Raw genomic sequence first — 25,660 nt, 5'->3', positions numbered from 1 at the left:
GGAAGGCTGGAACACTGGAACGCTGGAATACTGGGACACTGGAACGCACAACTAGAAGTTTGTTAGCTAACCGCATTCTTTCCTGCCTACTTTACATTAGCACGATCACTTAGACTGATCTAAGCGATCTCATTGGATGGGGTATTGTAAAAAAAATGCTTCACTCCAAAGCTGGAAGTTCTGGAGTAAAAACATTGCAAAAAAAGATAAAGTACTAAAGTACACCAACAAACCAAGTCAAGACACACCAGATTTATAAATGATTCAACCAGCACAGCTTGTATCCACCTCAAGTCACAACGTCCCTCCCCATAATACACACACCTCCACATCAAATATAGTGGTTATTTTTGTTTGCATGTTTTAAGAATAATAAATGAAACAAAGTCTGCATTTTAATTAAAACAGAGTAAACAGGAGGCTAAAAAATAGATGAATACTCTGCCACCTAACCCATCGTTAGCTCTTCTCTGACATAAACAGTTAAAAAAAAAAGCGCTAATGAATTGCAATTTCCATTTCCCTCTTGTCAGCACAATTCAGGGAGGGTTTATTAAGGAGGATCTCTATTTAATAGAAAACAGGTCAGGATCACTCTGCAGAGGAAATTCTGTGGTTCAAGGTTTCAGTTTTCACATACTTTGGTAGCAGACTGGGGGCTTTGCATTCTGCACAGCCCCGACACAGTGCTGTAATTACTGAGGGCGGGAGACCCGGAGAAGCTCAAATGTTCAGTGTGATTCCAGCCAAGAAGAGGATCAGACATCAGGGAACTGGGTCAAACCCTAGTGTGCAGTTGTGGCTCCTTTTTTAAAGATGATGAAGATGCCTGGCACGCTGACGTTCTCTCGTTCTTGTTTCATTACTCTGTTACATTTCATTGCAGCTTCTTACTGGAAAACCAGAGAGAATTAAAGTGGACATTCAGATTGGACTGTAACTGTAGGATCTTAGCTGCAGTTATAACTACCAGCCACCGGGGGGCGCTTGTGTCAAGGTAAAATCACATTCAGTGTTCTTTCTTTTTTTTTTAAAGCATTTGCAACATGGGCATGACCACATGGAGTCAATACAAACCATACCAAAGAAAAGCACATGGAGTAGTTCATCACACCCCATAGACCATTAGCAGAGCTTACATTGAATCTGATTGGTTGTCAGTGGAACTGAGTTGGTTTGTATCTGTTAGTTCTACATCATCGTCATAAAAGTTTTATGACCACCAAATGCAGCAGTAGGCCCTTTTCCCAATAATTATTTACAATAAAACATTGTTTCCATCCAGAATAATTGATTCCTGAACTAAAATTCATATTTTTAGCTCACCAGTCATTGTTGGCCCATGTAATGTAAATAAACATTAACAAGAGAAATGCCCAAAGTTGGGAGATGGGACCGATTAAATTCACTGTAACTCTCATTCTTTCCTAAAAGGTTTGACTTGGGAGTTCGAAAACATAATTTGGCTCTCAGAAAAACAGCTCCATTCTTTGGAATTCTAACCAAAACCACAGCATAGTTTTGTCTTTTAATCCCAGGAAGCATCCACCATGTATTGTCTGTTTGATCGCCCGAGAAAAAGGCTGAATACATTTCCTTTGAAAGCTGCACAAAGATCTACTATGGATTTAGACTGACAAGTGTAAGCATAGGTATCCAGCAGCATGCTTAACATTTCAATATGCCAGGCTATGGTAATCACATTTGCTCATTTTGTGGGAGTACACATTTAATTGTTTTACACTGCAGATGTGTCACTAACTTTCCCCAGATGTGGAGGCTTTTGCTGGGAAATATACATAACTGTTGCTGCAGCCAGTTTCAAACAGCACGACACAAGACAGCAGACACTTGAATGGCAGCGACCCTTTTGCGGGACACAGATTGAAGATACAGATTGAAGCTATTAGTGCGCACATGCAATGCTGCATTAAATTAGCTCTCAGAGACTGGTAATTGGTTGTCAGTGGACATTTGGACAGAACACAGATTATTAGAAAGGACACTGATACTTTGTACTGTGATATTTTGTAACAATTGTAAGTCGCCCTGGATAAGGCCATCTGCTAAGAAATAAATAATAATAATTATTATTTGGGGGGAAAAAACTGAAAGCCTTTATAGCATGTTCTGGCACTTTTGCAAATGTATTCTGTGATGAGTTATAAATAACATTATTTCAGACCAACAGAAGTAAGTTCTGGCACAGTGTTCTTTTTCTTAATATATTGCTCACATTTTTTTTCACCCTATGCCGCTCATGAAATCTTCATATAAGAAAACAATATAAAAAATAATATCTAACACAGCTGCAAACAACTATTGCATCGTTCTGTAGAAAGGCAGAAGCCAAAGTATTATACTCCTTAATATAGGGAATGTATCTGTTCAACTGTCACCTATGCTCTCCGCATCTATAGATATACAGATTTCTCTTGCATATAAAGCAACACTTAGATACAGCTAAGGATGGACCCATTTTCACTTGAGTTCATATGACAAAGATACTCTATAAGATTAATATTGTTTGATGGTTTTTCATATGGTGAAGAGATTAAATAAAACCGTAGGGCAGTTCCTTCAATCTTCCTCAAGGATCATTTTAAAGCACTTCTTCATCCCCTTTAAAAATCCTGATCTTACGCATCTCACACACTATTTCCCAATCAATTAGGATTCCTGGAGCCCTTTTTCCCACTTGGGGCAGGGCATTCCAGGTCTGCCTCTCTGGCCTGTGTGTGATTTTGAGATTTCCTGGTGCCGACCAGCTTGGAATTCCTCCTGCTCTGTTCAAGGCTTACATTGTGTTTCACAGCACTGAGCCACCCTCATAACACACAGCCCTATTCAGCTCCAACACTAACTGTGAACCAGACCGTGCAATACAATCATCTGTTTTCATTAGTTAAAGTTTAGGTCAAGAACGTCTGACTTCTGTCAATGCGTGCACTCCCACAAATTACAACAACTGCCCACTTACAGTACTTTGAGAGTGGTCCTTTGTAGCCAAACCAGAGCAACGCACACAATCTGGTTTCCAGACCCGCTGACTGCTAGAAATTTTAAAGACAGACTTATTTACCCATCAAGTCTAAGAAACTTTGTTACTCTTGTTTTGCTTTAAGCACAAGTTGGCCTGACTGTGGTCTTACAGTAGGTAATTATTTTGGATTTGTAATTGGTAGGAAACGCTTACTAACGCAGAAACGTGCACATGAATCTCTCATGAGAGAATTCAATACTGTGCAGATACACTATTATTTTCAATTAAAATTGAATTCTGAACACATGTAATAGATAACTATGTACAGTACCATCGAGTAGGTCGAGAGCCAGTTCCCTCTCTTTTGCAAACCCTGTCGTCGTTCTTATCAGCAGTCTGCTCACAGGTTATGAGACACTTCTTTACACAGTGAGTGTCCCCAAGCCATGTTGATGATGATGAATCATTAGGATTCTTTAAGACCCGACTTGACAAAGTTTTGAGATCAACCAGCTACTAGGAACCGGACCGGCACAGATGGGCCTTCACTTGTTCGTAAATGTTCTTAAGTTCCGTGTTTCAGTTTTGGTGTTGGTTCTCACAATGGAGAGAGACTGGCAGTCTTCCACCTCAGCAGTTACATTGAAATGTGAGACATCGTATATGTGTGTGTGCGTGTGTGTATGTGCGTTTATTTGTTTGTGTGTGTGTGCGTGTGGGTGTGCGTGTGCGTGCGTGTGTGTGATTATGTGTGTGCGCGCACCATGCTGTTTTCGGAGGCGTCTCTAAGCCTCCTCCACACTGCAATCCAGAGCTTTAACCACAGAGCTTCTCATGCCCCAGTTACAGAATGGTATGTTCTCATTTCACAGGAAGCTGCACTCACTGACTTCATCGCTTTCTCCGCTGCTTTCCAAACCATTATTATGGACGGGCGCTGCTTATTAAACCAGGCCAAGAAAAGACAGCCTTCCTGCTTCACTCTGGGCAAAGTCAGAGATAATTACTGTTCATACGTTAACCCACTGTCACAGTCAACTATTCTACTATTATTTTTTTGTTTTTAGTATTCAAAATGTATAGTTTTTAAAATGTTTTATTTTGTTAAAGCGAATTATAATGAATTAAGACAAGTTTTAGCTCATAAGTCCTTTATTAAACTATTTTTGAGAGGGATTTATTTATTTTTAAGTGTTGTGTATCCTAAGAGAATATTCTTTAAAACAGTCCTTGAAATGTTGCAATTCACAACAAGTTTTGTGTGACAGCCATGCTACTTTTACTTGTGAGGGCGAACCTGTGTGGGCACGCACAGCATCAACCAAATCAGTTCCAGGTGCAGAGTGAAGCTGAGCTTTGCAAGGATAGATGTGTTACTGTGTGCGGAACATGACAGCACTGTGGACGTTAAAGCACCAGGTGAAGGTAAAATAGGATCATTCACACATTTACTCTAATCCAAGACCCCTTGCTTTTTGCACAAACACAGCTTTTATGTGGGTTTGTATGGAAACTGCCACATCAGCAAAAACTCTGCTTATTTTAAAATGAATACTCCCTTACTTCTAGTAGTTGGTGGTTTCTGTTGGTGGTTTCTGGAGGGGGTTTGGAAGCTTGTGTAATTCAGTTCCGTGTCCGTGCAGCCTGCCAAATATTTTGGTTTATTATAGATGTGGCACACTGTATGAAACATACAGCAGATGGCAAACAAAAAAAAAACATACAAAAACAAAGGGGATAAAGACAGTCTTCAGAATAAAAAAACATATAATTGCCAAAAAACATGTTGAGACTTCAGCTTTGGGCAATATCTAAAATGAATGTATAATAATCTATAATAAGTGTCTATTCAGATCACCATTTGTTTTTGAAAACTCGTACTCTAATGAAATACAGAAAGCCGCAAGTATTAAATGGGCTTTATCCAAATTGTGCACCTTTCAGATCTATGCAGTATTTCTGATGTGGTCAAAGCCCAATGTAGCAGCCAGAACTGATTATACACATCATTCCACAGTGCCGTACTGTTCACTTTTCTGTGCCCAAAAGGAAATGAAATGCTGCAATTCCAAACAAGAATATAACTGATGGTTTTCGGTTTGCTGCATAAACAGTGGGTTGCCAGCTCTCCGTGCATTCAGGGTCTTGCCCAAATATCCAGGACTGTTCCATTTCCCAGGGCGCTCTTTGCTTTTTGGTTTTTTGCCCTTGAGTTTTGGGCCTGTGAGGGCCGGTCCCTCCTTAGGGCTCACCATGGAGACACAAAAATGAAGTGCAAGCTGTCTTGCTTATTTATTTAGCAGACGCCTTTATCCAAGGCGACTAACAGACTAGGGTGTGTGAACTATGCATCAGCTGCAGAGTCACTTACAATTACGTCTCACCTGAAAGACAAAGCACAAGGAGGTTAAGTGACTTGCTTAGGGTCACACAATGAGTCAGTGGCTGAGGTGGGATTTGAACTGGGGACCGTCTGGTTACAAGCACTTTTCTTTAACCACTGGACTACACAGCCTCCTATTCAGCAATGTTTTCATTACACAAATGCTGTATTACTGGGGGGGCCCAGCCAACACATGCCAATGACATCCTTGGTCATGTACAGTATCTGTGTAGAAGTTTTGAATCAGGCAGCACAGGGTTGATAGTAGGCCCTTGTTTGGCTTTGTTTACCTCATCATTCAGCACACAAGGAGTTAATGAACTGTATCTGTGAATGGGCTGAGAATTACAGGTGCTAAACCACCACACCAGCTTTCTTTAAAGGGTACCCACCTATGTCCTGGCAAACAAGGTTTATATCTTTACAGTTTTATAGGGTCTCAGTTAGCCCAGAGGATTATTTCCAGACACCGGAGATCAAAAGAACCACCTTCATTTAAAGAGAGATCTTCCATGTTAACGAAGGGAAATAAATTGTAAAGAACATTACCTGCTGACATGGACAAAACCAAGCAAGGTGCAAGGAAACTTCATTTAAAATAATTCTGGTTTTGACCTCAGGTTGTAAAAGCACACTTTTTATTACCCTGGCTAAGACATGTGGAGGAAAGCATTAATATTGCATTGAGTGGTACCGCTGTGATAATGTGTTGCACAGACGAGGTCTGTCTGCGGACGCATCAAGGGTATTTTAGCAGCTGTCCTAACCATGCTGACGTGGTCACATGATCCATGAGCCACATGTTCACAGGATCTCTTGTCAGGAAACATGTTTACTCAAATGGAAGTCAGGACTGCTCTGGTAAACGTGTTCCCTTGTTTCTTGAAACTAGGAAGCACCCTGCATGCACGAGGAAACACGTTTAAAATATGCTGCTAGTAAGATTCATCAATGGGAAGGCAGGGAATCATTTGAAGCAGAGGGGGGCTGTTGAACATGCAGAAGAGTTCCACAGGCACTGAGCAGAGGGGCTTTTCAAGCTGTTATGCTCCCAGGTTACAGCTGCTGTACACACTTAGGTAATACTTTACATTAAGTGTGCTGATGGCCAGCATCTAAGATGTTAGAGGGAACATCTTAAACACTGCTTATATAGGAGCTGAACTGTCGTGTAGTCTGTCATTTAGCTAAGGCAGTTTGTTGCCTTTAAAAACACATGGCACACAGAAACATACAGAAACACAAGATAAACACGACTGAAGCCTGTTTGATTGAATTTGATCTTCATCATGGGAATAGCATCGGACAGCGCTCGGAAAATAAATGCGCTTTCCCATATCCATTAACAGTATGGGAAGAAGGCAGGTTCAGATCGCATCTGGAGCTGTAAAGGTTTTTTTTTTCCACTCTGAGAAGATGGGAACAGAGAGTTCTGTTACACATTAACTCCACGGGGACTAGTTACTGCGACCAAATGAGCCGCCCTCCGCCACGGATCCAAGTTTCCACAGTAACGTCAGCTGTGGAATGCAAGTGTTATTGCGTTCTCTGCCGTCTGACTGAAACCATGCTAACAAACTTGCATAGGCTCTCGCTAGCTCTCCCCTACTCTCTCTGCACCTCTGACTGACAGCTGTATACAGTCCTAATGAATATAAAGGTATGGTGTGCTGAAGGAAAAACAATTACTACAGGAGGATCAGCAGTGAATACAACTGAGACACAGTTACCCTTATAAAGGTTTCCCACAGTATTTTGGCACGCTGTTATTGCAGTTTTGTCATGCTTTTCTCATGGTTGTACTGTGCATTTACCATAGTTTACCCTGGTTTGTCTTATCTTAATTAATATGCTTTCCCATTCCTCTCTGTGCTTTACCATGCTTACACCATGCTTTATTACACATTACTAGTTTTTATTATGGGTAACTTTTATAAGGGTAGCTGAGAAATGCTCCATATGTGACCCTCTTGGAGAATAGTGACCTGGTAAAGTGGGCTTTATCTTTGCTAACCACATGTAGGTTTCACAGCGGCTCACTCCGGGTCTTACCGTTCTACAGTATAGTACAAACTGGCTGTGACCCTGAGAAGCGAGGCTCTGGAGCACCTGTCATCCGGTAGCTGTGCTTGGCCTGTAAAGAAACTATCAGGGCTTATTTGAAAAGGCAGAGCTGCATTCCTGGATCCATTGTTGATCTCCGCAGTAAAGTCACTCAAAGCACGAGGAGTGAAGCCAAAGCACATATAGTAATTATGGCATGTTTTTTTTATTTCCCAGATTTAAAAAGAAAAAAAAAAACACTTAAAAACTGGATCTGTTTACACAGGAGGCTTGACCTTTTGAAAACGGATACACAGCTAACCATCGGGAGGGGCGGGGGTAGAGGGGACTGAAAGCTGCATTCACCATTTTAAAAGGAAATGAATGTTGTTTAGAGACACAATATTGTAAAAACATGGTCAATCCTCAGATTCGTACCCGACTGTAGTGCTGGAGCGTTAGTAAAGTAAATGGCCAGTGCTAGCAGCCCGTACTGCAATAACAGGTTTTACAAGATTGAACAACAGTCACTCTGTAAACATAACACTGCCACCTAGAGGCTGAGATACAACTCTACAGAGGGAAGATTACAAGTTTAAGAAAGAGACTGACTGACTCATTTTAGTAACTATTTAATGTATTCAAATTGTGTTGATGGTTTAAGAAAGCTGTGTTAAATCGACACACACCTAAATGTTATTATCTAAGCAGAAGACAGTCAAATAAGTAAGCTGGTTCATCTGGCATTCTTATTTTCAAGTTTGGTAAGGTCAAAGTTCATATTGGCTGCAACCCCAAGTGATATGTCCTCCCCCTGGTGCTAGTTTCAGGTAGCTGCCGTACATTGCAGATGTTAAAAATTCAAGTTCCAGTGCAGTTCGGTTCTATTGGGTTGCGTTATGCACAGCTTTTTACTTAGGTTAGCACAGTATACTGCAGTACACTTTTGAGGCCCTATTCACAAACCTTATAAGGACTAGTTTGATTATTTAAATGCAGCTGTTTTTGAGAGGGTTCATTAAATTATTCTCATTTGTCAAAACACTGTTTAAACTAAGTGAAAGTTTTTAAACGCACTTAAACTTTTTTTTTTAAAAAAACAATCCTTAAAGTTTTTCAAATGTAAAAAATGAAAAGGCAACGCTCTGCCACGAACACAGAGTATAGAAGGACTCTTACTACAAGGCTCTGTATTAAGAACATATGCCTTAAAGCTGGTGTGTTGCAGGTTATCAGCAATTTAACATTCCATTAGACAGCCTGGCATGTTGCCTAAGGAAAATAGATAAGGATACACGTGTTATGAAGGACATCAGAAGTGGTTGGAGTAAACTATAGTAATGGAGCTGGAGGGGCTCAGAAAATAAAAAAATGGCAAAAAAAAAACAACAGTTACATTTTTGCTACTATCTGCAAACGATTTTGTTTTTTATTCTCTTCCAGTTTATTTCTCGCTACACTATAAAATATATTTCTACCTCCTCTTCGTAAAATTCATATTTACTCCCCCCACCTATATTGGTTTAGTCCATATCTATCATAATGCTTAAATGTTAATGTTTTTGAATTTCAGTTGGGTCCAGCAGGTGCGTGTAAAGATGATGTGGACCATACTGTTGTGTTTGCTGGCTTTACCTGTTCAAGACAGCGCAGCCGATAACAGTTCAGAGGGAGATGCTGAAGAAGTGCTGGAAATAGCCAGAGGAAAGCTGCTTGTGAGTAAAAGCTTCTCTCTTATCAATCTGTATACAGTGTGGCTGGACAGTAATGTAATATGTTGTTTCTGTTATTTACCAGGCTCCCAGTGTGGTTGGATGATCAATCAAGAAAATGCCTGAGCTTCAGCTATTCCTGATGGAGCGCGTGGCATTATAGTATCCTTATTCCTGATGAAGCGTGGCATTATAGTATCCTTATTCCTGATGAAGCGTGACATTATAGTATCCTTATTCCTGATGAAGCGTGACATTATAGTATCCTTATTCCTGATGAAGCGTGTGGCATTATAGTATCCTTATTCCTGATGGAGCGCGTGGCATTATAGTATCCTTATTCCTGATGAAGCGTGTGGCATTATAGTATCCTTATTCCTGATGGAGCGCGTGGCATTATAGTATCCTTATTCCTGATGAAGCGTGGCATTATAGTATCCTTATTCCTGATGAAGCGTGGCATTATAGTATCCTTATTCCTGATGGAGCGCGTGGCATTATAGTATCCTTATTCCTGATGAAGCGTGGCATTATAGTATCCTTATTCCTGATGAAGCGTGACATTATAGTATCCTTATTCCTGATGAAGCGTGTGGCATTATAGTATCCTTATTCCTGATGAAGCGTGTGGCATTATAGTATCCTTATTCCTGATGAAGCGTGTGGCATTATAGTATCCTTATTCCTGATGAAGCGTGTGGCATTATAGTATCCTTATTCCTGATGGAGCGCGTGGCATTATAGTATCCTTATTCCTGATGAAGCGTGTGGCATTATAGTATCCTTATTCCTGATGAAGCGTGGCATTATAGTATCCTTATTCCTGATGAAGCGTGGCATTATAGTATCCTTATTCCTGATGAAGTGTGACATTATAGTATCCTTATTCCTGATGAAGCGTGTGGCATTATAGTATCCTTATTCCTGATGGAGCACGTGGCATTATAGTATCCTTATTCCTGATGAAGTGTGACATTATAGTATCCTTATTCCTGATGAAGCGTGTGGCATTATAGTATCCTTATTCCTGATGGAGCGTGTGGCATTATAGTATCCTTATTCCTGATGAAGCGTGGCATTATAGTATCCTTATTCCTGATGAAGTGTGGCATTATAGTATCCTTATTCCTGATGAAGCGTGTGGCATTATAGTATCTTTATTCCTGATGGAGCGTGACATTATAGTATCCTTATTCCTGATGAAGCACGTGGCATTATAGTATCCTTATTCCTGATGGAGCGCGTGGCATTATAGTATCCTTATTCCTGATGAAGCGTGGCATTAGGGTATCCTTATTCCTGATGAAGTGCGTGGCATTATAGTATCCTTATTCCTGATGAAGCGTGGCATTATAGTATCCTTATTCCTGATGAAGCGTGTGGCATTATAGTATCCTTATTCCTGATGAAGCGTGGCATTATAGTATCCTTATTCCTGATGAAGCGTGGCATTATAGTATCCTTATTCCTGATGAAGCACGTGGCATTATAGTATCCTTATTCCTGATGAAGCATGGCATTATAGTATCCTTATTCCTGATGAAGCGTGTGGCATTATAGTATCCTTATTCCTGATGGAGCGCGTGGCATTATAGTATCCTTATTCCTGATGAAGCGCATGGCATTATAGTATCCTTATTCCTGATGAAGTGCGTGGCATTATAGTATCCTTATTCCTGATGAAGCGTGGCATTATAGTATCCTTATTCCTGATGAAGCGCGTGGCATTATAGTATCCTTATTCCTGATGGAGCGCGTGGCATTATAGTATCCTTATTCCTGATGAAGCGCATGGCATTATAGTATCCTTATTCCTGATGAAGCGTGGCATTATAGTATCCTTATTCCTGATGAAGCGTGGCATTATAGTATCCTTATTCCTGATGAAGCGCGTGGCATTATAGTATCCTTATTCCTGATGAAGCGTGTGGCATTATAGTATCCTTATTCCTGATGAAGCGTGGCATTATAGTATCCTTATTCCTGATGGAGCGTGGCATTATAGTATCCTTATTCCTGATGAAGCGCGTGGCATTATAGTATCCTTATTCCTGATGGAGCGTGTGGCATTATAGTATCCTTATTCCTGATGAAGCGCATGGCATTATAGTTTCCTTATTCCTGATGAAGCGCATGGCATTATAGTATCCTTATTCCTGATGAAGCGTGGCATTATAGTATCCTTATTCCTGATGAAGCGCGTGGCATTATAGTATCCTTATTCCTGATGAAGCGCATGGCATTATAGTATCCTTATTCCTGATGAAGCGTGACATTATAGTATCCTTATTCCTTAAAGCCACAGCTGTCACGATTATAAGCTGTAAAGTTATTTAAGAACATCCATACTTTACCTTAACAAGCCTGCGTTAGCCATAACCTGGAATATGACTCCGGGGAGGAAAAGGAGCCCCAGCTCATCTTTTACAATGGGAAAGAGGAGGCTGTGAAGGTAAGCACACACAGTCAGCTTAACTACGGTGCAGTAAAACAGTAAGAGCTCCAATACGTGTTTCTGAATCAATAAAAAAGTGCCTTTGTGTTCTTGATAAAGAGTTCTCTTATTGTTCCAGACTGTTCTAGTTGAGGATATGACAGCGGATGAGATCAGTGCTCTCCTGGAATCTCTGGGGTTCTACAAAAGGTCACAGAAAGGTGAAGAGGTCCCCAAGGAGTTCCAGCATCTCCCTCTGAAAGCTCCTAGAGATGAACTCTGAGAGCACCTAGTGTTCATCTTGAGTATTGCTGCAGGAAGCAAGAATGAGGTTGGGGATCGAAAGGCAGCACCGTGCCTGGTCTCAGGCTGAGGATAAGCTTCCCGTAGTGAGAAAAAATGATGAATACATTCATTGTTAGACGCAAAAAATAATAATAATAATCATGATGATGTAAACCAAATTGGAGCAAGTGTTTTATTAATAAAAAATAAAAAAACTTTTGACATGGTTTCTGTGTTTTTATCATTAGTTGAAATGTGTATTTCAAAGAAATGGAAAGGCATAGTTTTTCAGGGGAACAATTACATAGTGAGCTGCATATGAATCATTACCACAATACCAATTAGAGTTTGGGTACTTCCAGTGATTTTGGGACAGTTGTCTATATTATACCAGCATCGTACATTGTGCAAACTGCTGACTAAACTAATGACAGATACCTTTAGGCCAACTGCATGGTCAATATTAGCTGCCATACTACCATCAAAATATACTTTTAATTTTTAAAGACGCACACACCAGCATCACATTGAGCTTCCCCATTTTAAACCTGTTTCTGTACCATTAAATAATTGGGGTTATAGAGACAATCGACCATATCTATCTATATATCTACACCACGCCCTGTTTGTTTGGAGGACGGCTAATCTCTCGTCAGACTGCCTTCTTTTTACTAATCAGATTAGCAGCAGGGCTCACAAGGCTGATCCTGCTGCTCAGGAGCAGACAGGCTGCAGGTTGCATGGTCTCTCAGAGTCAGTGTCTTCAATGAGAGCCCGCGATGCCTGTGCTGTACACACCCATCCCTCAGAACCTCCGCCTGGGCCTGGCTCACTACAGCAGCTCCCTCTTCACTAACAACAGGACCAGGGACAGTGGAGACGGGCAGGGCAGCAAAGCAGGTAAATCACATCACCTGCTTTATAAACAGCAGCGCTATCTCCCAGAACACACACCAGACAGGAGGCCTGGCTGACTTTCCTTGGTATCCTAGCTTTTTCTTTTGTGAAAATGGCAAAACCGTTGAGCTTGGGGTGAATTTCCAAAACTTACAGTAGTAAATAACGTTGAGAAATCTTTTTAAATAACTCAAATAAGGAGTGTTGTCTGAGTGTGTTATTATTCGGTTTACTCTTCTTGTTTTCAGCACATGAAATGGTGTCCCACCTACCTCTGCAGATGCTGCTCTACTTCAATACCTACTATTTTCCTTTCTGGTGGATTTCCGAAGTTCTTATGCTGGAGTTAAAGGTATGCAAAGATGCCTTAATTCTCATAAGCAATAGTTTCGGTTACAGACACCTGTGTGTCTGGATCATTATTCAGACCATGCGCAGATTGAGCTTTCTTCATGATCTATAATTCACTGAGCCACAGTTCTAAATACCTTTCGTACGTGTACTGCATGTTGAAGGCTTTAATAACTCGTATAGTCGTATTGTCACAAACACAGAGCCAAGACTGAAATGTCCACACCAGTATCTTTCTCTTTTGCAGTACTGCTTGTTACCAGGCTACTACCAATCTCTCCTGGTCATTGGGATGGTCATCATCACTCTTACGGAGGGCCTGAGACTCTACCTTGGTTATGTAGGGAACTTGAAGGAAAAGGTAATATTTGAATGTGTGGCTTTACTTAGGATCTCTTGATATACAAAGATTTATAAAATATTTGTTATAACCTGCTTAACTGTGATTGCATCAGAGATTAGAATCCACTAGGTTATAGCTGCATAAATATGGCCTACAATGGCCACCACCATGTTCCAGAGCATATCGCAATATTGGTTGTTGAAGGTATTTGGCTTCCAATACGATCTGAGATCAGAATAATATTCCCGTCCTCAACTCATCTCATCTTCTCAGGTTCCAGAGCTAGCTGGATTCTGGCTCCTCACCTTCCTGTTCCAGCTCCCCATTCTCCTGTTCTTCCTGACGGACGAGGCTATCATCATCCTTCCACTGGAGAGGGCTGTCCACGTCATCTACCTGCTCTTCCTCCTTTCTGAGGTGCTTGCAGCTTTCCTTGCACTCAGGGTGATGACCCGGAAACTTACCCTGCAGTTCCACCTCAGTCAATTCGAAGACACGGACAAAACCCTAGACATCAACCAGGTGGTCCCCATCCCACCAGGCAGAAGCAAATTCCCCTGGACCAGAAATATTCATGTTTATTGAGAGGTTTATTTAGCCTTTTGTTGCATGTATTGGTAAAAACGGGCTATCCCCCAGGAGCTGAACAATACTGTGTATGATGAATGGTTAGCTCAATTCACTCTATCACAGAGCTAGCTCTTTAGCAGAGGTAACACTTTTAAAGACCTAAACCAAGTAGACAACTCTTTCAGCTAATGCCTTAATCAGTCCTAAGCAACAAGTCCCATCAATACTTACATCCACAAGTAGTTTTTTTGAAAAGTAACTGGACAAAAGAACCTGCAGCAGAGTGAACATGACTGGTTCTACACCAAAAGATGGAATCTTACACTAGCTAAATGAACAGTTCATTGGTATTGATGATTACAATGTAGTTTTTCATTAATGTTGGACAGATCAATATTCATGAATAAAAATATTTTCAAAAGACTATCTTACATTCCCTTGCTGAATACTAAAAGCTACAAATCCTATATTGAAATAATGCCGAGACCACTAGCGTAATTTGAATGCAAAGGATGTCAGATGATGGTAATATTTTAATATCCAACATCAGTCTAAAGTTTTATTAATATGGAGTGTGATAACCACTGACAATAATTACTTATACTTGTTAATTTTAATTACTTGTACCTGCATACAAATGCTTAATATTCATATCTCTGAGCATCCCTTAGTTGTTTGCCACAGCGTACATATCTTAAACAGCTCTTTAATTAAATGGCAAAAGAGCAAACTATGGCAAAAAAGTTAAAATAACATGGTTTAAATGAATTTATTAACAGCATCTACTCAAGATTTACAATACAATTGACAGATTAAACAGAACAGATGAAACAGACTGAAGGCCAGCACTTTGATTAGCGGTGTTCTGAATGCCTGGAGAAGACTCAGAGAGGCAGAAAATCAAACGCAGCACCAGTCCCAAAAGATTGAATTTCTGGGGTCTTCAAGATCCAGTGAAACATTGATGTCTTCGACTGCTCATGCCTGTCAGTGGAGCCCCAACAAACACAGCAGGGAATGGAGTCATCACACCAGCAAACCGCCACGTTACTCTTTATCGTGACTCTCATAGTTGTGTTTAATGTGCTTCCAAAGTTTCTAAAAAATAAAAAATAAACAATAACGACACACAGTACTGACTAATGGGTTATTTAAACTTAAACAATTCATTTATTTTTGTATTAATCGTATCACTATCATTGTCAAGTATAATTCTCAGAGAGAGAGGCAACTCGGGTAACTTGTCTGTCACAATGCAACTCTGTCAGACAGCCCAGGTATGCTTTGGTTGACACTTTTCAGGAAGCAGATTCAAAACAAAATACACTCTGGTGGTGATATACTGATGATTTTAAAGCATGTTCCAATATAACTCATACAGACGCATACGAAACACTACTATACAGTGGCTATAGACATGTATATGCCAAGGTTATCATATCAGTTCAACTTACTAGATTTAGCAGAATGGGGAGTAATTCTGCAAAAAAAAAGTCCAAATATCACACTATATTTTATTGGGGGCGAGCTGCTTTTGAAGACTTTGATATAATCTACCATAACAACGGTGGCAAAGGTCAAGTCTGACAGTAATAACATTCGCTCTCATTTTGAAGCGGTGCGTCCTAAATTAATCGGTTAACAATTCAGCGAAATAACGAAGAAACCATCATGTCTCGGGTCTGTTTTAAAATCTGAACAATAAGTAATTTGACAATGGTTGCACTATTTTAAAAAACACAACCACCCGTTAAGAAAACACTGCCCTTCCTACACGGAAAGGTCAGGCCTGCTCTGCGGTGTGCATTGCTGGCTGAGGTGAAAGGTAAACTCAGAGCCCTTTCACATCGACTTGACTCACCCCTTTGTTCAGGTGTTCAAAAATCGCGTCTCCGCCCTGGTCGAACATCCGCTCAAACACAACGGCTCCCACCAAGATGGAAAGCGCGAATGTTGAGCTCCTCCTGAAGACCAAATTATAGACCTGCCTACCAAACGCCATGTTGGTTGCTGCCTTGTTCACAGAACGAGGACCGGAAACGAATGTGGGGGAAAAATGACGTATTTGCCAGTGCACTGTGGGTTTGTAGTCTTAATACCGCGTAGACTACTGGGAGATGTGATCTTTTGTTGTGTGAGCCGAAATAGTAAACTACAACTCCCAGAATAACATTAAGACCATTACAGGAAATAAGCAATGTATGCAGGATAACTGAACTGTGGGTTCATTTAATTTACGTTGTGATAATGTAATATACATTAGAAAACATGGTCTACAGATGAAAAAACAACAACACTACAGATCCTAATATAATATATGATGATAGACATATGATAAATGAGATGTTATGATTTAACGTGAACGTGTACATATGGAGCATCTGTTGTGATGTGTGTGTCCTGACAAGTGTTGTTACAAACTCGCACTCACACAGCCAGGAAAGCACCGACTCCGGCGGCAGACTCTCACCACAGCCATGGGAAAGAGATACTTGTGCGACTACTGCGATCGGTCCTTCCAGGACAACATGCATAACCGCAAGAAGCACCTGAACGGAGTCCAGCATCACAGAGCCAAAAAGGCTTGGTTCGACCTCTTCAGAGGTAGACTCTCTCCACGCTTGCAGTCCAAGTTCTTGCTTCAGCCAGAGCATAGGCATTTAGTTTAAAAGCTCTGTGGCTTTCAAGTGCAAATACAATAGAAATGTTAGATATTATATATGTGTATATATATATATATATATATATATATATATATATATATATATATATATATATATATATATATAGTAACAGGTTGAAACAAAAACTTAGGTGTCATCTTAGCTCCATGATTTAGTATTACTGCAATATATGCTGGTTTGATTCTGAGTAGGAACATTAGTGTGTGTGTTTTTTATCACTTATTTTTTTGGATTTTCAACTAGGTATCAACAATGTCATGCATTGTGGTTTAACTGCAACTTTGGTGATAACAAAATCAGGTTTAAAATGAGATTGTTACATTTTACCGTTGGAGCTCTGGGCCGTGTGTAGTATTTTACATATATGTATTTATTTTGTTATAGATGCAGCACTCATCTTAGCTGATGAACAAGCTAAAAAACCATGCAGGAAGTTTCTGCAGACAGGTGAGAATGCATCATTGTCCCCCATTGCCAGTAAACGATACAATGTAATTCCAACACAAGGAGGTTTGATAACTTAATGGATCAACAAGGTGTAATTGGGTCTGTTGTCTTGTTTCTGTCCATTTTAAGGTCAGTGTGTATTCGGTATGAACTGCAGATTCTCTCACCTGACAGAGGAAGATATGGAAAGATTACAAGAACAGGTAGAAGGTAAGTGAGCTTTTTCTCACACTAGGGGTAGCTAGTGCGCTGTGCACACATTTCCACAGGACTTTGGGGGGGAAAAAGTGACATCGAGCAGACAGTTTTCAGAATTGTAGCTGCTTCTATTTGCTGAATCCCAGTTTGGCTGCTCACGCTTGGAGAGGAAAAGGAAGGGGGTTGAAAGTACCAAGGAAGTGTTCATCAGTAACTTAACTCCTCAGAACTGGGGAGAGTGGTGACCTACATTCCTATCTCCTAAGGGAACACAGTGTATGCTCGTGTTTTACATCATGAGAACACCCCCACAGTTCAGAACTGCTGCCAGTTTCTGTTTGAGAGAGGTCCTGGATTGAACAGATGAAAGTGCAATCAGGAAATTCATTTTGTATCAGTATTTTTGACTGGGGTGCAAGTTGCTTTAGGTACGTTATGGTGATTGTTTTAATACAAAAAAATTCAAAATTTATTTCAAACAATTAGACCCTGCCTGGGCCCAGTGCTGCCTTACGCAATTTGTTACTGAAGAACAATACCAGGTATTGATATTGCTGTTCATTGTACAGCCTATTTGCCCCTAAACCACAAGTTTATAATGTATGCCAGTAAGGTTACTGAGAGTGTTTGTGAGTTAATGTATCAGCCTGAAATTAGATGTCAGTGAAATGGTTAGACAGTGCTGGATGCCCCACATATGAACAAAGTGTCACAGACATGAATAATTAAAAAAAAAAAAAACTAAAACTATATATATCTGTTTTTATTGAAGGCTAATACTCAGCGGAGAGTAAACTGATACAGGAGGTAAAACATATCAATACAGCTGAAGTTGTCAAGCCCAATAAGTGACAGGTCACTTAGTATCAAAGCACAGTGTATTACAAGGCAGGGAGCGTGCCTGCTATTGATGTTCACATTACAGAGATGTCAGTAAATATGATTCAAGTTGGCATTTGAATGATGCTCTTTGCCCTAGTTAGTCTCCCGCTGACACATATGGAACCCCTGTGCAGCCTAAGTGATTCCCTTGGAATGAAGACAGAGTGTCTCTTTGTGTTAAACAGAGGAACGAAGAGCCAGAGAGGATCCCAGTGAGGCCAGGAAATCCACTGAAAGGAGCATTGAGGACTGGCTGGCCAGGAGAGAGAAGAGGAGTGAAGCCACAGACAGCAGCAGGTAAAGAATACTGAGCACAGAGAGAGCATCTTATGAAAGGCCTGTAGTTTTATTAAATGAAGGAGGGAGATTAAATTGCATTGAAGGTATTTCATAAATCACTGGTGTTAGTCTAAACTCACTGTACTTAAATCGGATGCATCTCCATATATCTCTGTGAAAGCGTGTCCATTTTTCTTTTGTGCACTCAAACTGTATGAGAGCTGCTGTTTTAGTAATCCATTCCCGCCTACGTTGCTTTTAGCAGTTTGCGAATATGAGTTTACAGCAGTAAACCTCCCCATGCTTCACTGATACACGCACGTCAATTACCTGACTGTGCAAAAATATATTAGGGCAATACTGCTGTATCCATTCTCAGCGCCACAGGGTAGATATATCAACTTGTTTTTTTTCCCAAGAGATTGAAAAAGGGAAAGTCATTTCTGTGAAACGGGTCTTTTATTTACTGCCTTGTGCTTTATGAAATGTTAATAACAGTTCTTGAGTCGCAATCCCTCTTTGTGAGTAATCCTCGTCAAATAGGGCTGGTGTGCCTGTGCTTGATTGTGACACACTGCAATATAAAGCCTCGATCTGCTGATTCGCACTCTTAAATGCCTTCCCTGTTGTAAATACATGATATGTTTTATCCTGGGCAGGAACTGTTATGAATTACAAACGATGCCTCCCTCTCTTGACAGCATTCTTCAAGTGGAAGGAGCGGAAAGTTCATTTGGAAGCGAGCTTCCGGCACAGTTCATGTCATTCCCAGATCTCCCGGCCTCCTTGCTCCCTCCCCCTCCCGGGGGGTGGAAGGACGTACCTGTCACAGAGTGGGGATGAACAAACGACACAGCCCTGAGATGCTGAGCTGCGATGGGTGCACAGCCTGGGTTTCCATTCTTTCAACTCTCATACTGTGGGTGTGCACAGGGACAGGGACTAAACAAATGCATGGCAATGACTGAAAGAGTTCTTGCCCGCTGCCTCTCTTGCACTGTGCTGGGACATTAGTTGTACTACAAAACACTTCAAATGACATACAAACTCCTCCTCCAGAAGAAGGCAGCAGAACAATTAATGGAAATGAATCTGGCCTTTTCCAAATGTCTATGTAGAGTCTATTTTCACCCAAAGGTTGAACCACACAAGTACGCTGTCACTGCCCATGCTTGTCAGACATTCTCTTAATCAACACCTCATGAGTTGTGTGGAGCCCACAGGTTTATCAAGCCCTTGTCGATTTTACAGTGTATTCATTTTTTACATTTTGTTTCTTTTTTTTTCTTGATGGCATTGGTAAAGTCGTGTTTGCTGGTGTATAGGGACGAAGAAGCAGCTACTGTTTAAAAATAACAAAGCACAAAACCCAGCCATCATTTTATTTTCCCTTTCACTCTGGTATTGATTGTGACACCATTGACAGTAGAACAGAAGAACGCCCCCCCAGATGTGCCGCAGTATTGATGAAACGGTCCGATCCTTCCCATCTGCAGGGACCGTTGCTGTTTTAGTTGACTGAGCCAGGGTAGGTTTATCTGAAATAGATCCCACCTGCGGTGGTAAGCAAATTAATGTTGTTTTTACTGGACTGCAGAAATATTAGTATGAGTGTATAGTACGAGGGCATTAACCGAAATAGTGGTCTACCTGATTTAGTTTCGTATAGAAGTTTTAAAAGTTTTAAAACTAAATTAAAAATCTGTAGAAAGTGCTTTCAACAGCAAGGGACCGAGGTAAGAAAATGACTTGCTGCAAAACCAGTTATTTTATCCTTTAGGGAGAGGTGGCAGTCTCAGTTCTGCTGTTCTAGGTGTGATCCAATTCTTTTCAGGTAATGGGAATGTGATGTATTGCAACACTTGTGGAGCGCAATCATTAGGTGGTATTGTCAGTGGAGTAGAAGTGGTAAGCAGTTTAAATTACTCCAAATTGCTGGGTGACTGGGGTACAGATCTTGCTGTTTTATGATATAGAATGTCAAGTCAGTTGGGGGTTGATTTCAGAGTGAGAGCTCATACCTTGTTTCTCATTTGTGAGTGTTTAAAACCCATGTTATTCTCCATAATCCACTATATTGATAAAAGTTAGAATGTGTTAAAGGAAAGTGCTATTCTGTGTTGTTAACTTCAAAAGGTGTATTAAAAAAATAATCCGCTGAAATGTGTCCAGATTTCAAGACCATAAAGCTGGCGTCTTCAAGAAGAGAGCTGTGTATTGAAATTGTGTTCTGGTTGCCTTTAGAAGGACAACGCCAAAATAATTCACTTTTCTGCTTTTTTCTAAATGCTCTCCTTACATTGATGAATATTACTACGGAGCCGACTGTAATAAATTCCTTGGCTTCGTGACAAGAGTGTAGACTGTGTATATTAGAGCAAAACCAAAGTAAATGGCTTGTCTAAAGGCTTTAGTGTCTCTGTGCAACTGGGCATGAGGCTTTCATTAACTTTCTGCTGACAGCCCAAAGAGGTGGCTGAGTAATGTGACATGATTTCTTTGACTGAGATTTCTACCCTGAGCACAGTGCCACCAGGTGGCCCAATGTTGCAAGTGCAGCGAAGGCCTAAAAGGAGATTTAAATTGTGCAGTATTTCTAAATGAACTTCACTCTAGCCTTTTCAAATACAACTACATACAGTTCAAATGCCATTGAAATATTATGTTTGCTTCTATGGTCACAGTTTAGCAGTTTAAATGCAAATCGTCATTTACATTGGAAAACAAGTTGAATAACTAGCATATGGATATAAATAGTACACTATAAGTGTCAGTACCATGAATTGACAACAGAAACTGACAACAGATTGCAAAGGGACAAATAACAGTTTTGCCTTGATGCTGTTTTCTACAGCAGTCCATTTCAGGAAGCGTGGTGCTCTGTTTATTTAAAGGTGCTGCTAACTAGACCAACATCACTCTGCCAGTCAAAGCTCAGCTCTAAATACAGACTGGCTTGTCTGAAAGAATTAAACTGATTTCATCTTGTCCATCTGAATCAGACCCTGCCGCTGTGCTGAAACTGTGAACCTGCAATTTAACAGAACCATTACGTTCTAAACTGGAGGTGTGCAGGTTTGTGAAATAAAGTCATAGGTAAATATGTGGCAGTTCTTGCGTATTTCCCTCTTCTGTGCTTAATTTCAATCAAAATATAATAAGAAGCCAAAAGATAACTGGTGACTGGGCAGGACTCAACCACAACCCTAATGCCATCAGAATCTACCTTGATGCGACTAAAGTATTTATTTCTAAATATTATAAGTAACAAAGTTTCATTTAATCCAGACAGATGTGTCCCAAATGGATGTGAAGATAAACGGGGTATGATTTTTCCTTTCCAAAGGACGGGCTTACAGCCCCCTGATTGTTTTTGCGAGAACCTCAGGTTCTAACGTTGATATCATTGTAACGACTTTGACTTTGAACCCCCAATGGCAAGCTGATTTGCAGAGCTGCGTACTCCTTTGACACCCGTTGCTGCAGAGGTGTCCATGAAAAGCTTTAACAGCACCCTGTCATTTGACGTGAACGTGCTTCAAGGAAGCCCCATCACCAGACAATGGGAAGAGTTAATAAAACATCTTCTTTGATTGATTCTTTTTTTTTCAGGCTCTGTGTACTACATTATAATAAACTACTGAAACACACTTCTGTAAAATGTCTATTAGTAGGCACTTGGTACAAACATCTATTGAAAAATTCATGACCGTAGAAAGAGCTGCTGACTTTAATGAGATGAAGCAGCTGTCAATAATTCATTTACCCCTCAAGCCCAGCTGCTGATGTTTTTAATGACGGGAGCTGGGGCTGATTGTAATGTACAGACCTGGCGGGAGTCTTTTCATTGGGTTCACAGGTATCTTCTGATTTTGTATTCCTACAGCTTTGTGCTGGGAGTGTCCTCTGGGGTTCCTCACCTCATTCCCTCGTTTCCTAGATTTAAAAAAAAAAAACCCAATCGGTGTACTTCGCTGGAGTTTTACAAAACAAAACGTATAAATAAATAAATTAAATACTTTTATAGAAGATTATTTATACACACATCTGTACTGTAATCGTCTCAGGGATCCCAAGGAGGGAAACCGTCACGGGCAGGGGTGTCCAATGGTGGTCCTGGAGCGCCATTCCACTCCAGGTTTAACAGGTACAATGATTATAATTACCGACTTCAGGGTCTGGAATGAGGGTTTAATTGGTTCAATTAAACGATTTAGAACAAGTGGAAGAGTCTGCTTTGGCCACCCCTGGTCTAGGGATGGTTCACGTCATTGTACTTTAGTGCCCCCTAAAGTCCAGGCAAACATTTCACTAGTAGCTTGGCTCCTGGTGTTATGTGTCATTTTTATTTACTATGTTAATGCATACATTTACACAGCCCAAATTCCCATTGAGAAGGAGAGCATGGAAATCTGGCCAGTCCTGCCATTCCCGGAGTGATAGAATGATTTTCCAAACAAATCTTCTTGCTGGAGCGGAGAAGTCCCTTGTAATTAGAAGAAAAAAACCCAGAAAAATCAATAGCCGTCAAAATCATATACTGAATGACTTTAGCATCAGCCTCTTTTACACTGTTAAATACACACTGAATTCATTAGTATTGAATGCTAGCTAAACTATGTAAGTCTTTGCCAAGTTTTTACAGGGAAGAAATGATCAAAGTACCTTGGAAAGGAAAAAGCATACAGGACTGAAATTACTCCAGGTTGCATGTCGTACTATTTCTACTTGATAATTGCAGATACCAATAATATATTAAAACCAGTGTAACCTTAAAACGAGCAAAACTGCCAAGTGGGCCTGCATAGAATCCGATACACGAGGAAGAAATAAGAATGTGTCAATAGAGTTCATTTCTGCAAATGCATCTTACGTTAGTTCCGTCTTATAGGTCCTTGTCGTTTAAGATGCAAGATGTCTCACAAATAATCATCGAGATACACATCGTTCATTAGCCATTAATAATGCTTTGTTGGGACAGCTTGTAATCAGCAGGCACCGGAAGTGACTTCTCTTTACAATTAGGAGTCACAATCATTCCTAAATCACAGATCATTAAACAGTGCTTCACGGTTTGGTTTTAAGATGAATGGAAATCCCTTTGCATTGCCTTATTAATGACTTCTTTCTAATCATTTGTATAAGAGTTTATTAAGCGTGCATATGGAACGTTTCATCTACTGCATGATCCGATTAGTTTAAATTATTCTCCCTGGGAAGCCGTAGGTTTGGCCCATGGATTAGAGAAAGCAAACTCCCCCAAAAAAGTTGAATGCTCTTCTGCAGAAAATAACCTTCAAACTGCCATCTAGTCTAATGCTGAAGATCTTTTTGAAGGGTATAGAGTGGGCACACTGCAGTATACTTCAAAGTAAAAGTCCCAATCCAGTTCCATTTAGTGCTAAATTTCTCATTTCTGAAGCCTCATGTATGTCATCAATGATTCCAGAAGCTTCACATACATCCTATCCTATTTGATGTTGCTCCAGGTTTGTGCTGGAGAAAACAATTCTATTTATCACTTTGCCCAGCTGAGTAATACACCTGTCACTGTAAAGGGATGTCTCAAGCAACAGATTGACTTGTGACAGAAGCATTGCATTGAGCTGGTGGAATGACTGCATCCACAGCTAACCAAAAGCAAATGTGATTCCTCCTCTGCAAACTGAAAGATTGGGCTTTAGCTCAGTGATACTCAATTCTGTCCCTCAAGATCCAGTCCAGTCCAGGTTTTTACTCCAAGCAGGTAAAATAGCTAATTTTCTCTGCTTGGAATAAAGACTAGGACTGGAATAGATCTCAAGAGCCAGAATTGAGAACCACTGCTGTAGCTAATGATGCGAGTTACAGTCCAGTTCATGTTTCATATCTCTAGTGACCAAAACAAAGTTTGGCCTGTTTACTTAATAACTCTGGACACATTTTTAACCACAGATACATTTTGTGTATTTTTCATAAGGTCAGATACATTTCTTGCGTGGATCAACAGTCTGGGATGCGACGCATTATACTGTCAAACAGATCATGGGGGAAAAAAATACACACACACACACCCAAAAGCATTTTCAACAGCCATATTTAAATATGGCATTTAACAAGATAATATGGTTCAAATGTCACTGAATTCCAGCCATGTTTCTGTGTGCACCTTTAAGATGTCTAGTGCAGTGCCTGCGCTGTGTGTCTCTGCTCTCTCCCTCGTCATTATGAGCTTCTCTTTCCCTTGTTGACAGCAAAATGAATTTGCCCTGGGTCACATCTGATGCATTGCTTCTAAATGAATTTTATCGAGCTCTGAAATCGTTCATGCGTTCCTCTGCTTGTACGTTATGCACATCATTTAAAAGGCGCTTTTGACACGAGAGAAAAGGGGGAGAATTAAATGGAAACATATTGTTCTAAAGGCATACAAATACGAGCTGGTTTTATCCTGTACTGTCAAACTCTATCATGGTAATTGAATATTGCTTTTGAATTCCTTCGAATCAATCAGTGTGCTGTTGTGTAACCAAATACCACTCCTCTCCACTCTTTGACAAGGGAAGGCTCTCCCACGCTTCAGTCATATTGATTATTGGTGCTCCTTTTTCACTGGACTTCACACTAAGCTCCAGTTGGTCCAAAATACAACAGGGTGTAACTCTTTCATTTTATCCAGCATAGCACACTTTACCCTTATCTGCAAAAATTACTAACAAATAGTCTTGCATTTGATACATTTTTCTTTTTAATATCATGCCCCTTATATTTGTCTGTAGTGTTTATTTATTTATAAATAGTCTTGACAGCTGAGACAACCCACTTGTTGACTGTCCAAAGAGACCAGTATTATTCCCTTGAGTACCGCAGTGGCTGACCTGAGTGCCAAGGTGTGCCGACCGCCTTCTCGTTCATTATCTGTCTTTGATTACCTTTCCAAGCAGTCGGCACTACATTGATTAATGAGTCTGCATTTGTTTCCCTCCTGAATAAAAGTCCCTCGAGTTTGTCCTACTCATGATTATGAACCCAGCTAGTCTTTGTGTAGAAAGGGGGAGGCCAGGTTGTAACCGAGGCTCTGGACGGAGATCAACAACTGGCTTGTTGCTCCAGGCGACTTCACTTCTAGTTACTTGGGATTCGAAACAGATGGTACAATTGAAGACTGGAGTTAACGCTCTGAAAACTTG

The 25,660-nt window shown here is 40.5% G+C and overlaps 3 protein-coding genes and 1 pseudogene across 4 annotated transcripts; 3 read left to right on the top strand and 1 right to left on the bottom strand.

Annotated features, from left to right (window-relative positions):
- The first annotated feature begins 430 nt into the window (after positions 1 to 430).
- On the top strand, positions 431 to 12,048 carry LOC117428267 (selenoprotein M-like; annotated as a pseudogene).
- Positions 12,049 to 12,529: 481 nt separating this feature from the next.
- Positions 12,530 to 14,425, top strand: LOC117963082 (transmembrane protein 17A-like). The gene is made up of 4 exons (XM_034901644.2): positions 12,530 to 12,740; positions 12,986 to 13,089; positions 13,336 to 13,449; positions 13,705 to 14,425. The coding sequence occupies exons 1-4, from the start codon at positions 12,620 to 12,622 to the stop codon at positions 14,014 to 14,016; spliced, it is 651 nt and encodes a 216-aa protein (XP_034757535.2). The 5' UTR covers positions 12,530 to 12,619; the 3' UTR covers positions 14,017 to 14,425.
- A 331-nt stretch (positions 14,426 to 14,756) lies between these two features.
- Positions 14,757 to 16,050, bottom strand: LOC117963215 (cytochrome b-c1 complex subunit 9-like). Its single transcript, XM_034902418.2, has 2 exons — positions 15,863 to 16,050; positions 14,757 to 15,099 (listed from the first exon to the last, which is right to left on the bottom strand). The coding sequence occupies exons 1-2, from the start codon at positions 16,001 to 16,003 to the stop codon at positions 15,049 to 15,051; spliced, it is 192 nt and encodes a 63-aa protein (XP_034758309.1). The 5' UTR covers positions 16,004 to 16,050; the 3' UTR covers positions 14,757 to 15,048.
- Positions 16,051 to 16,183: 133 nt separating this feature from the next.
- LOC117426509 (zinc finger matrin-type protein 5-like) lies at positions 16,184 to 20,654 on the top strand. 2 transcript variants are annotated; one of them, XM_034044150.3, is made up of 6 exons: positions 16,193 to 16,224; positions 16,437 to 16,605; positions 17,070 to 17,132; positions 17,262 to 17,342; positions 18,398 to 18,509; positions 19,193 to 20,654. In XM_034044150.3, the coding sequence occupies exons 2-6, from the start codon at positions 16,479 to 16,481 to the stop codon at positions 19,332 to 19,334; spliced, it is 525 nt and encodes a 174-aa protein (XP_033900041.2). In that variant the 5' UTR covers positions 16,193 to 16,224; positions 16,437 to 16,478; the 3' UTR covers positions 19,335 to 20,654. The 2 variants fall into 2 exon arrangements, with proteins under 2 accessions (XP_034780948.1, XP_033900041.2); XM_034925057.2 differs by having other exon boundaries at positions 16,184 to 16,605.
- The last annotated feature ends 5,006 nt before the right edge of the window (positions 20,655 to 25,660 follow it).

The sequence above is a fragment of the Acipenser ruthenus genome, chromosome 11 (genome assembly GCF_902713425.1).
Source record: "Acipenser ruthenus chromosome 11, fAciRut3.2 maternal haplotype, whole genome shotgun sequence".
NCBI lineage: Eukaryota > Metazoa > Chordata > Actinopteri > Acipenseriformes > Acipenseridae > Acipenser > Acipenser ruthenus.
This window is presented reverse-complemented; position numbering and strand designations above follow the sequence as displayed.